The sequence below is a fragment of the Gigantopelta aegis genome, chromosome 10, assembly GCF_016097555.1.
Source record: "Gigantopelta aegis isolate Gae_Host chromosome 10, Gae_host_genome, whole genome shotgun sequence".
Taxonomy (NCBI): domain Eukaryota; kingdom Metazoa; phylum Mollusca; class Gastropoda; order Neomphalida; family Peltospiridae; genus Gigantopelta; species Gigantopelta aegis.
In genome coordinates this window covers 36,363,513-36,376,044 of record NC_054708.1, presented here as the reverse complement: position 1 = coordinate 36,376,044, position 12,532 = coordinate 36,363,513, and the positions used below count along the sequence as shown (strand labels likewise).

Here is a 12,532-nt window from a genome sequence, read left to right as displayed (position 1 = left end):
CTGGTATTAAAGCTTCAAGTCAACACTTTCAAGTTTTATAAGCAAGGGCATTGGTCAGAATTCAGTTCATTTATGCATCTATCATAGTTTGACACCCAATAGCCGATGTATTTTTCGTTCGTTCATTCATGCATTCATTCTTTGTCAGAATTCCATTTTGATTTTTACACTTTGATTCCAGATACTATCTCTATAAAACCTGTTATTTCTTGTCAATGCTCACCTTTCTGAAGTATATATAAATTTAAAAAAATATTTGGCATTATAAGCTCACAATTGGGAAATGTTTAGCAAAATTGCACAAACTCATGCATGTGTTTTGGTTGGTCTTTTTTGGGGGGGTGGGTGGGTGGGGTAGGGGGGTGGGGGTGGCTTGCAGGTCAAATAGGGCACATGCTGGTCTGTCTATTTTCAGTAAGCATAGATTTGTGATACACTAACTTAAAGGTAATTGGAACATTTGCGAAGGGATGCACAATTAAGCCAGAACTCTCTTTGTATACCAGAGCTTTCTTTGTAGTTGTCACTGGCAGCTTTTGCAGATCTGTGGGGGTTTTCTAATCAAACTTAGTATAACTAGTTACAGGGTAACTTAAAATAATTGAAGTGTGTGTGGATCATCATAAACAAGAGTTCACATCAAATAATTGTTACATTTGGTTTTCAGGACTGACCTAATCCATCTCGGAGTTCAGTCAACCACTGGCCTAGCATCGCTAAGTGGAATGTGTACAAGAGATATTCGATGTTCCATCTTAGAGGACAATGGCCTTGACATTGGCTTGACATTTGCACATGAAACTGGTCACAGGTAAATTAAGCTTGCATCTCCATTTGAATTTTATTTCCATAATATAATACAAGATTACTGGTATTTCTGATATAGTATGGGTATACATTTATGTAAATATATAAAATGTCAAGATTTTGCCAGTTTAGTTTAACCTATAGTCCTATATGCATTTGTTTAAATTATTCTTAATGTATGGTATGTAAAATGCAATATGTAATATCAAGTCTGTTTCTTTGATCATGCATAATTAATTTGCCAATATTGATAAAAGCAATTCAGTGTGATATTATTTTCTGTATAAAACACTGATAGCTGCTATGTTTGATAGCACAGTGTTTAGATGTGAATCAGCTGAATTACGTAACAATATGTTGTATTCAGTCTTGGGATGAACCATGATGGTGAAAATAACTTCTGTGATGACCGACAGAACATCATGTCTGCTAGCGGTGCTGGTGGCTCGACAGCGTTCCTATGGTCATCATGCAGCGTGGACGCCCTCAACAGCTTTCTCAGGTACACATTGGTTAAACTACACACTACTAAATATTTCAACAGCTTCCTCAGGTACACATTGGTTAAACTACACACTGTACTAAACATCTGAACAGCTTTCTCAAGTAACATATTGGTTAAACTACACACTGTACTAAACATCTCAACAGCTTCCTTAAGGCCCTTTTACACAGGATGGCGACCTTTGTGCCTCCCTTGTGCGACCATAAAATGTGCCAGGTCGCCATTGGAGGCTCAAAGGAGGAAGAATAGTTGCCTAGGTCGGTCAAAGGTGGTACACAGGAGGTTCAGACATTGCCATGGACACCATGGTCGCCGTAAATTTTTGAACATGTCGCACAAAGGTCGCCGAGGAGGTTGGTTGCTCAAAGGTGGCTCAAATGAGGCAGAAGGGAGGCACAAGCATTGCTGTGGTTGCAGAATGGAGGCATTATAATGGTCGCCAGGTAATAGATGCGTTCTGCTGCAATTTACGGATCGGCGTAGTTGCCGTTGGTCGCCGATGATGGCACAGAGGAGGCTCAATGGTTGCCCAAACATTGGGTCGCCATAGGTTGCACAGGGGAAGCAGGCAGGTGGCTCAGTGGATGCACAGGTCGCTCGTAGATCGCTATGACAATGCCCGATAATTGCATTTTTGGTGGTTCAAGGGAGGCACAAGGATCGCTGGAGCAGTTACATAGAAACAGGATTTTCTGGATTTAGGTGACCACTGAGCGTCCTGGCCATTTTTTGGTCGCTCAAAGCTGGCACAAAAGTCGCAGCTCTGTGTAAAGGGTTTTTTAGTTACACATTGGTTAAACTACACACTGTACTAAACATCTCAACAGCTTCCTCAGGTACACATTGGTTAAACTACACACTGTACTAAACATTTTATCAGCTTCCTCAGGTAACACATTGGTTAAACTACACACTGTACTAAACATCTCAACAGCTTCCTCAAGTAACACATTGGTTAAACTACACACTGTACTAAACATCTCAACAGCTTCCTCAGGTGGCACATTGGTTAAACTACACACTGTACTAAACATCTCAACAGCTTCCTCAAGTAACACATTGATTAAAATACACACTGCGCTAAACATCTCAACAGCTTCCTCAAGTAACACATTGATTAAAATACACACTGCGCTAAACATCTCAACAGCTTCCTCAAGTAACACATTGATTAAAATACACACTGTACTAAACATCTCAACAGCTTCCTCATGTGACACATTGGTTAAACTACACACTGTACTAACATCTCAACAGCTTCCTCAGGTGACACATTGGTTAAACTATACACTGTACTAAACATCTCAACAGCTTCCTCAGGTGGCACATTGGTTAAACTACACACTGTACTAAACATGTCAACAGCTTCCTCAAGTAACACATTGATTAAAATACACACTGCACTAAACATCTCAACAGCTTCCTCAGGTGGCACATTGGTTAAACTACACACTGTACTAAACATGTCAACAGCTTCCTCAAGTAACACATTGATTAAAATACACACTGCACTAACATCTCAACAGCTTCCTCAGGTGACACATTGGTTAAACTATACACTGTACTAAACATCTCAACAGCTTCCTCAGGTGGCACATTGGTTAAACTACACACTGTACTAAACATGTCAACAGCTTCCTCAAGTAACACATTGATTAAAATACACACTGCGCTAAACATCTCAACAGCTTCCTCAGGTGGCACATTGGTTAAACTACACACTGTACTAAACATGTCAACAGCTTCCTCAAGTAACACATTGATTAAAATACACACTGCGCTAAACATCTCAACAGCTTCCTCAGGTGGCACATTGGTTAAACTACACACTGTACTAAACATGTCAACAGCTTCCTCAAGTAACACATTGATTAAAATACACACTGCGCTAAACATCTCAACAGCTTCCTCAAGTAACACATTGGTTAAACTACACACTGTACTAAACATGTCAACAGCTTCCTCAGGTGGCACATTGGTTAAACTACACACTGTACTAAACATGTCAACAGCTTCCTCAAGTAACACATTGATTAAAATACACACTGCGCTAAACATCTCAACAGCTTCCTCAAGTAACACATTGGTTAAACTACACACTGTACTAAACATCTCAACAGCTTCCTCAGGTGGCACATTGGTTAAACTACACACTGTACTAAACATGTCAACAGCTTCCTCAAGTAACACATTGATTAAAATACACACTGCGCTAAACATCTCAACAGCTTCCTCAGGTGGCACATTGGTTAAACTACACACTGTACTAAACATGTCAACAGCTTCCTCAAGTAACACATTGATTAAATACACACTGCGCTAAACATCTCAACAGCTTCCTCAAGTAACACATTGGTTAAACTACACACTGTACTAAACATGTCAACAGCTTCCTCAAGTAACACATTGATTAAAATACACACTGCACTAAACATCTCAACAGCTTCCTCAGGTGACACATTGGTTAAACTACACACTGTACTAACATCTCAACAGCTTCCTCAGGTGACACATTGGTTAAACTATACACTGTACTAAACATCTCAACAGCTTCCTCAGGTGGCACATTGGTTAAACTACACACTGTACTAAACATGTCAACAGCTTCCTCAAGTAACACATTAATTAAAATACACACTGTACTAAACATCTCAACAGCTTCCTCAGGTACACATTGGTTAAACTACACACTGTACTAAACATCTCAACAGCTTCCTCAAGTAACACATTGATTAAAATACACACTGCGCTAAACATCTCAACAGCTTCCTCAAGTAACACATTGATTAAAATACACACTGTACTAAACATCTCAACAGCTTCCTCAGGTGGCACATTGGTTAAACTACACACTGTACTAAACATGTCAACAGCTTCCTCAAGTAACACATTGATTAAAATACACACTGCGCTAAACATCTCAACAGCTTCCTCAGGTGGCACATTGGTTAAACTACACACTGTACTAAACATGTCAACAGCTTCCTCAAGTAACACATTGATTAAAATACACACTGCGCTAAACATCTCAACAGCTTCCTCAAGTAACACATTGGTTAAACTACACACTGTACTAAACATGTCAACAGCTTCCTCAAGTAACACATTGATTAAAATACACACTGCACTAAACATCTCAACAGCTTCCTCAGGTGACACATTGGTTAAACTACACACTGTACTAACATCTCAACAGCTTCCTCAGGTGACACATTGGTTAAACTATACACTGTACTAAACATCTCAACAGCTTCCTCAGGTGGCACATTGGTTAAACTACACACTGTACTAAACATGTCAACAGCTTCCTCAAGTAACACATTAATTAAAATACACACTGTACTAAACATCTCAACAGCTTCCTCAGGTACACATTGGTTAAACTACACACTGTACTAAACATCTCAACAGCTTCCTCAGGTGACACATTGGTTAAACTACACACTGTACTAAGCATCTCAACAGCTTCCTCAGGTACACATTGGTTAAACTACATACATAGATTAATGCAATGGTTAGGTATAATAAAATATCTATATTTAAAATATATGTACATGTAGTGGTATTGAAAGTGATTACATAAAAGTCTGTATAACCAGTGAACTGTTTTTATAAATATTACATGTTCCGTTTTAGTTCTGGAAAAGGCTCGTGTTTGACCGATGCGCCTCAGAATGGTGGCTATGACCTGCCCCGGGACCTGCCCGGAGTACTCTATGACGGGACCGACCAGTGTGAGCTCTTTATCAAGAAAGGCTCCTCTCTGTGTACAGGAACATCACTTGTAGACAGATTTGGTGGGGTAGGTGGCCAGCCTGTCTTGTTAACTGTCACAGTTATTTATATTAGATAATTCATAAAAAACCCCACTCAAAAATGTCCCACGTTTTAAAGATGAATAGTGGAAAATGTATGTAACACAGAACATTGAAAATGTTTTACAAAATCAGTTCATTATTTTTACTGTTGATAGTCTACTATTCATTTTGATACAAACTTTTGTGTTAAAAATGGTGCACATTTTAAAATGTAGTGTAAAAAAAACAGCGTCTACCATTAATAAATCACTATGTTCTAAAATGACTTCTTCTATCTCAACTCATAAACTTTCTTCTAGGATAAAATGCACTTCCTTCTTCAAGTCTTTTTCCCCAACATTTCAAGATTTCCTTTTTAAGTTCTTCAACCATAAGCTTGTTCAAATGACCACCTGTAAACTTTCCTGGAGAGAGAGAGAGTCCCATAGGGTTGCTACATGGGTACAGATATATGAAAATGTTGAAAATAAAACAGAGTTGTAAAGAAAGTAAGGAAATGCATATCATCCTTGAAACAAACTACGGTCTGAGACAGATGAAGATGGTGGGCCAGTCAACCATCAAACAAACTACGGTCTGTGACATATGAAGATGGTGGGCCAGTCAACCATCAAACAAACTACGGTCTGAGACAGATGAAGATGGTGGGCCAGTCAACCATCAAACAAACTACGGTCTGAGACCGATGAAGATGGTGGGCCAGTCAACCATCAAACAAACTACGGTCTGAGACCGATGAAGATGGTGGGCCAGTCAACCATCAAACAAACTACGGTCTGAGACAGATGAAGATGGTGGGCCAGTCAACCATCAAACAAACTACGGTCTGAGACAGATGAAGATGGTGGGCCAGTCAACCATCAAACAAACTACGGTCTGAGACAGATGAAGATGGTGGGCCAGTCAACCATCAAACTAACTACGGTCTGAGACAGATGAAGATGGTGGGCCAGTCAACCATCAAACAAACTACGGTCTGTGACAGATGAAGATGGTGGGCCAGTCAACCATCAAACAAACTACGGTCTGAGACAGATGAAGATGGTGGGCCAGTCAACCATCAAACAAACTACAGTCTGTGACAGATGAAGATGGTGGGCCAGTCAACCATCAAACAAACTACGGTCTGAGACAGATGAAGATGGTGGGCCAGTCAACCATCAAACAAACTACGGTCTGTGACAGATGAAGATGGTGGGCCAGTCAACCATCAAACAAACTACGGTCTGAGACAGATGAAGATGGTGGGCCAGTCAACCATCAAACAAACTACGGTCTGTGACAGATGAAGATGGTGGGCCAGTCAATCAAACAAACTACGGTCTGTGACAGATGAATATGGTGGGCCAGTCAACCATCAAACAAACTACGGTCTGAGACAGATGAAGATGGTGGGCCAGTCAACCATCAAACAAACTACGGTCTGAGACAGATGAAGATGGTGGGCCAGTCAACCATCAAACTAACTACGGTCTGTGACAGATGAAGATGGTGGGCCAGTCAACCATCAAACAAACTACGGTCTGTGACAGATGAAGATGGTGGGCCAGTCAACCATCAAACAAACTACGGTCTGAGACAGATGAAGATGGTGGGCCAGTCAACCATCAAACAAACTACGGTCTGTGACAGATGAAGATGGTGGGCCAGTCAACCATCAAACAAACTACAGTCTGAGACAGATGAAGATGGTGGACCAGTCAACCATCAAACAAACTACGGTCTGAGACAGATGAAGATGGTGGGCCAGTCAACCATCAAACAAACTACGGTCTGAGACAGATGAAGATGGTGGGCCAGTCAACCATCAAACAAACTACGGTCTGTGACAGATGAAGATGGTGGGCCAGTCAACCATCAAACAAACTACGGTCTGAGACAGATGAAGATGGTGGGCCAGTCAACCATCAAACAAACTACGGTCTGAGACAGATGAAGATGGTGGGCCAGTCAACCATCAAACAAACTACGGTCTGTGACAGATGAAGATGGTGGGCCAGTCCACCATCAAACTAACTACGGTCTGTGACAGATGAAGATGGTGGACCAGTCAACCATCAAACAAACTACGGTCTGTGACAGTTGAAGATGGTGGGCCAGTCAACCATCAAACAAACTATGGTCTGTGACAGATGAAGATGGTGGGCCAGTCAACCATCATTTTTAGTACAAACAGTAGATGTTCAGTAGCTTTCTAATAGTATAGCATATTTTAACAGCAAATTTTGTATCATGCAGCAGTAGGCTTTATATCAAATTACAAATTTAACCACCAACAAACAACTTAATAAACTTGTTTTCTGCATATTTTCAATGTTTTATGTGGCAAACCTTTTCTGCTATTCAGTTTCCAAAGAGTGTTTTTCATGAATCACCCGATATATACATAATAGGAACTGCAAATTATCCCTGTAAAATGGATTCACTCAAATTATCCCTGTAAAATGGATTCACTCAAATTTGAATATGAATAGTTAAAAGTTAAAGTTTGTTTGTTTAACGACACCACTAGAGCACATTCATTTATTAATTATTGACTGTTGGATGTCAAACATTTGTAATTTTGACATATATAGTCCTATTTTTCATTTGTAGCAAGGGATTTTTATGTGCACCATCCCAGACACAATAGCACATACCATGGCCTTTAATATACCAGTTATGGTGCACTGGTTGGAACAAGAAATAGCTCAATGGGAATCGATCATAGACTGACCGTGCATCAGGCGTGTTTTACCACTGGGCTCCATGTATCTTGTCCTACAAGTGCCTGCAATAAGGGGCTAGCAACCACTCCACTTCACCTTTCACATATTATAAGAATCATTCAATTTTAAACTGGATGAGAAGAAGTGAATCTTTTTTATTTTGGGGAGAGCTGAAACAAGACTAAACAAATATTTTACTCAGAATTATATTGAAAACATTTCAAATGTGGATAACAGATTTCACTACTGTTTCTATTTAAATGTAAAATAAGTGGTTCCAAGTGAAATGCAACATGCCTGGCCTTACATGTAGTTTGTTCATGTTATGTTGTAAACAAATATAATGAAGTCGCTAATTAAGTGTCCTGAAATAGTAAACAGTGATGGTCACATAGTAATGGGTACATTTAATTGAATAATGTTCAAAAGGTAGACAGACCATGTACATGTATGGTACATCTGTGTAAAACAACATTGATTAAAGCTATCTACCAGACATGGTTTACATGGCATTCTAAAGTGTTATCATAGTAATCAAGATCAGTATTATTAGGTTTTGAACTGTTATTTTAGATCATATTGCAAACTACATTTTATTTAGTTAATTTGTAATGTTGTTTGCAAATAATGTATGTTAATTATTGACAGGATGAGTGTGCCAAGTTGATCTGCTTTGATCCTAACCTACCTGGCCAGTGTACCGGAAGTCAGGCGCCTCGTATGGATGGCACAGAATGTGGTCATCGAAAGGTACTATAGTTACTGTAGTATGTGACATGCTATATTTTATGGGAATCAGTCATTATTGATGGCTTCTTTGTTTCTCAAGTAAGATAGCACTGCAAAAAAAATTTTCATAGATAAATGTCAGGTATTTTTATTTGTATGTTTTTCAAAGTTTATTTATAGGCTTTTGTTGCAATTACTGTATAAAGTGCTGCCTTCCAGTTTTATACTATGTTGTGAATGTGTGTTAGTTGAATTTAAGATAAAACAGCAAACAGCACAATATAATTTATCAATAACTGATAACTTTCTAAAAGCAGAAGGTAGAGTAGGATGTGCACGTAGGTGAAGCCCATGATGGCTCTCTCAAGCAATGGACAGGGAATGTCTGATGTATGTTTGTATTTCATACTTGTTTTCATTTCAGTGGTGTATCCATGGCCAGTGTGTGGACATTGGTCCAAATGGCCCTGCTGCCCAGGATGGAGGTTGGTCAAACTGGGATGCCGAGTGGTCTCTCTGTTCCAGGTCTTGTGGTGGTGGTGTGCGAACCAAGACAAGAAAGTGCAACAGTCCAAAGTAAGAAACAGGCCAAAGCACCATTTATAGTCACTATTACTCCGTGTCCGTCTTGAGACTTCCTCTCACCTGATTCCTTATGTCACTACTCCCTCAGTCAACATCACTCGCTGTGATTTCTTATGTTACTTCTCCCTCGGTCAACATCACTCACTGTGATTCCATGTCACCACTCCCTCAGTCAACATCACTCGCTGTGATTTCTTGTCACTACTCCCTCAGTCAACATCACTCGCTGTGATTCCTTGTGTCACTACTCCCTCAGTCAAAATCACTCGCTGTGGTTCTTTGTGTCACTACTCCCACAGTCAACATCACTCACTGTGATTCCTTGTGTCACTCACTGCTTTTCCCCGTTACATGTTGCCCTGGACTTATTGCCTACCTTGCATTACACCATCACGGAGGTCACTGATAGATGGTCTTACTACTGCTACTATTTGGAAAAAGTAATTAGTTCAAACACAGTATACTGGACACACCTATATGTATATTGGCTATCAGAGCTGTCTGTCCAGAAAAGAGGTTAATATGCATGTAATGAGTCTACCTGTAATATCAGCATTTACCTGTTTTAGCCAATTGTCTTTTTCCTCTTGAATGTTTTTCTGCATTAAATTACCTCTAATTAAGCTGTTACATAAATTGGAGTCCACACCCATTGAAATAGAGGCCATCTTAATATTTTACTCATCTTTAGAAACCAGTTCAGTGAAATGGATCAGCTTTCAGAAGAACGATCGATATCTGCAAATCAGCAATCTGTACAATCTTGAGGCCATTGTGAACCAGTTGATTGATTGATTGATTGATTGAAGACAAAAGAATTGGGCACAATTTTACGAGGCCTTCTCCTATAAACATATATACAATATCTGTTACATAACTGTATATTTAAACTACATTTAAACAGCCAAATTACCAGAGAAAAGTAATTACTGTATTATATACAAAAGAATATGAAAAAAAGAAATAGTAATCGGTTACATACGAGTTACATTTGGTGCGTAACACATACAGGGAGGTTTGGAGGAATTTCAGTATAATGAGGGTTTTATTTTGATACTGTTTCTGTGTATATTATTTAAGCAGTGGTAACATCACATGTTTGTTATTTTAATTGATGCAGGCCGTTGTTTGGTGGAAAACCATGTGAAGGATTTGAGGCAAAAGCAGAACTATGTAACATGCAGGTATTAAGTTTGTTTTTCTTCTACTTATTGTCAGATTAAATATATTTTGATGTGAATAATTGTTCAAATACAAAATTGAAAAATAAAAAATTCATTTGATCACACAATAACGAAGATTCAGTTTGTTTAGGACAAACACTCACAAGCCTGCGAGACTGATTCAATAACTAGCACCCCACTAATTGAATTCTATACATACCTTGGCATAGTATGTATAAGACAAACACTCACAGGCCTGTAAGATTGATTCAATAACTAGCACCCCACTAATTGAATTCTATACATACCTTGGCATAGTATGTATAAGACAAACACTCACAGGCCTGTAAGATTGATTCAATAACTAGCACCCCACTAATTGAATTCTATACATACCTTGGCATAGTATGTATAAGACAGACACTCACAGGCCTGTAAGATTGATTCAATAACTAACACTCACAGGTTTGCGAGATTGATTCAATATGATCCAATATTCAAAAACACAAAAAACACCTACTATGGACTGATTAGGCTGGTGGATATGGTTTATACTGATTTTACTTAACGTTTTTACCACAAAGTGTCTAATGTTGGTACACAAACATGTCAGCTATCATGTAAACTTCCATACATATTTTGTTCTTACAGCCCTGTGCATCCAGCACTAGTTACAAAGCACAACAGTGTGCTGCCACTGACAAATATCCACTCTTCAATCAAAACTTCCATTTTAGGCCTGCTAATGTTGAAGGTCTGTATATGTTCACTTTTTCAGGAATTAAGGGACAGACCCTAGTTTTAACCCATAAAAAATTGACATTAAATTTAGTCAATTTACAAACCTGTAGCTCATTTAGATAAAGTTACAATAGAATGAAAGAAGAGTCTGTGATATTAAAACAGGAAATATCCTTAAAAATAGACTGAACTCGAATCAATAAACCGCTACTTAATTCTCAGATTCATGTGTGGTTTTTTAGCGATATGAAAAATGCTATTTTTGGTACTACAAACATCAGGATGACTAGAAACACTTCGGTTCGACGGAAATGGAAATTCTAAAGAATAAAATATAACTAATGTTTGATTTCAGTGATCATAAACAGCTCTAATAGTGAAAAGTATTCTGTAGTACGTGTTTAAGAACTAGGGTCTGTTCCTTTAAAGCTTATAAATTCATGTATAAACTTTGGTTGCATCTTGTACGTCCGGTGATTTTTATTTTATATACACTGAAGTATTTTGCAATGCAAGGGTGCCAGGATCCAGAATTTTACTTCTTTAGATGGGGTGTAACTGAAAATACATTTAAAACATGTCTTTATGGTATTAATTAGCTGTGTTTGTTTTGTTATTTGGGGGCATTCTGTACTTTTCTATAGTACTACACAGATTAATAATTATGATATCCAAACATTATTTACTCAGTACTACATTGATGTGTGAATTATTTATCTCTGTAGAATGAGGCATTACTACCGGTATGTTCTGTTAGTAACAGCAGACTGACAGTGATATATGAATGTGTGGTTTTCTACAACTCACAGGCAAGGATCAGTGTAAGCTCTACTGTGAGGTTGAAGGTCAGTCCACTATTCACCTGCGCACCCTAAATGGAAAACAACAGTTCGCAGATGGCACTGACTGCAGTGGGAACTCGGGAGCCTTCCATCGATGTGTCAGTGGAGTGTGTAGGGTATGTAATAACACTAGTTGAAACAAAAATGTAAATTTGCAGCAGTTACCATTGGTGGCCAAATTTATGATGGGCAGTCTAATCGTTTATTATTAATTACATGTGACTTTCGTAAAAGTCATGTATTTTTACTGATTTACAATAAAAAAGGTTTTTACACATAGTCTTAGAGAGGAAACCTGCTACAGTTTCCCCCTAGTAGCAAGTGATCTTTTATAAGCACCATCCCACAGACAGGATAGCACATACCACGGCCTTTGATATACCAGTCGTGGTGCACTGGCTGGAACAAGAAATGGTCCAGTGGGCCACCAACAGGGTTAGATCCAAGACCAACTGCACATCAAGTGAACACTTTACTGCTGGGTTATATCTCGCTCCCTGATTAGAATAAATTCACACGTTTCGTCACAAATGCTCACACATGCATCATCTTTCATTTTCTTTGGCTGTGAATGTTCAGCTGAAATTTCATCACAAACTGAAAAAAGTGAGTTGATGCCAAGATGATCTGTTTC

At 38.8% G+C, this 12,532-nt stretch overlaps 1 protein-coding gene across 1 annotated transcript in view; it reads left to right on the top strand.

The window, feature by feature from the left end:
- LOC121383604 (A disintegrin and metalloproteinase with thrombospondin motifs 16-like) overlaps positions 1 to 12,532 on the top strand; it is a 35,048-nt gene that overhangs the window by 18,611 nt on the left and 3,905 nt on the right. The window contains exons 11-18 of the mRNA XM_041513694.1: positions 668 to 811; positions 1,175 to 1,309; positions 4,949 to 5,114; positions 8,487 to 8,588; positions 8,992 to 9,143; positions 10,273 to 10,336; positions 10,967 to 11,069; positions 11,866 to 12,014. Of these exons, the coding sequence (XP_041369628.1) occupies positions 668 to 811; positions 1,175 to 1,309; positions 4,949 to 5,114; positions 8,487 to 8,588; positions 8,992 to 9,143; positions 10,273 to 10,336; positions 10,967 to 11,069; positions 11,866 to 12,014 (1,015 nt within the window). The remainder of the gene's footprint in view (positions 1 to 667; positions 812 to 1,174; positions 1,310 to 4,948; positions 5,115 to 8,486; positions 8,589 to 8,991; positions 9,144 to 10,272; positions 10,337 to 10,966; positions 11,070 to 11,865; positions 12,015 to 12,532) is intronic.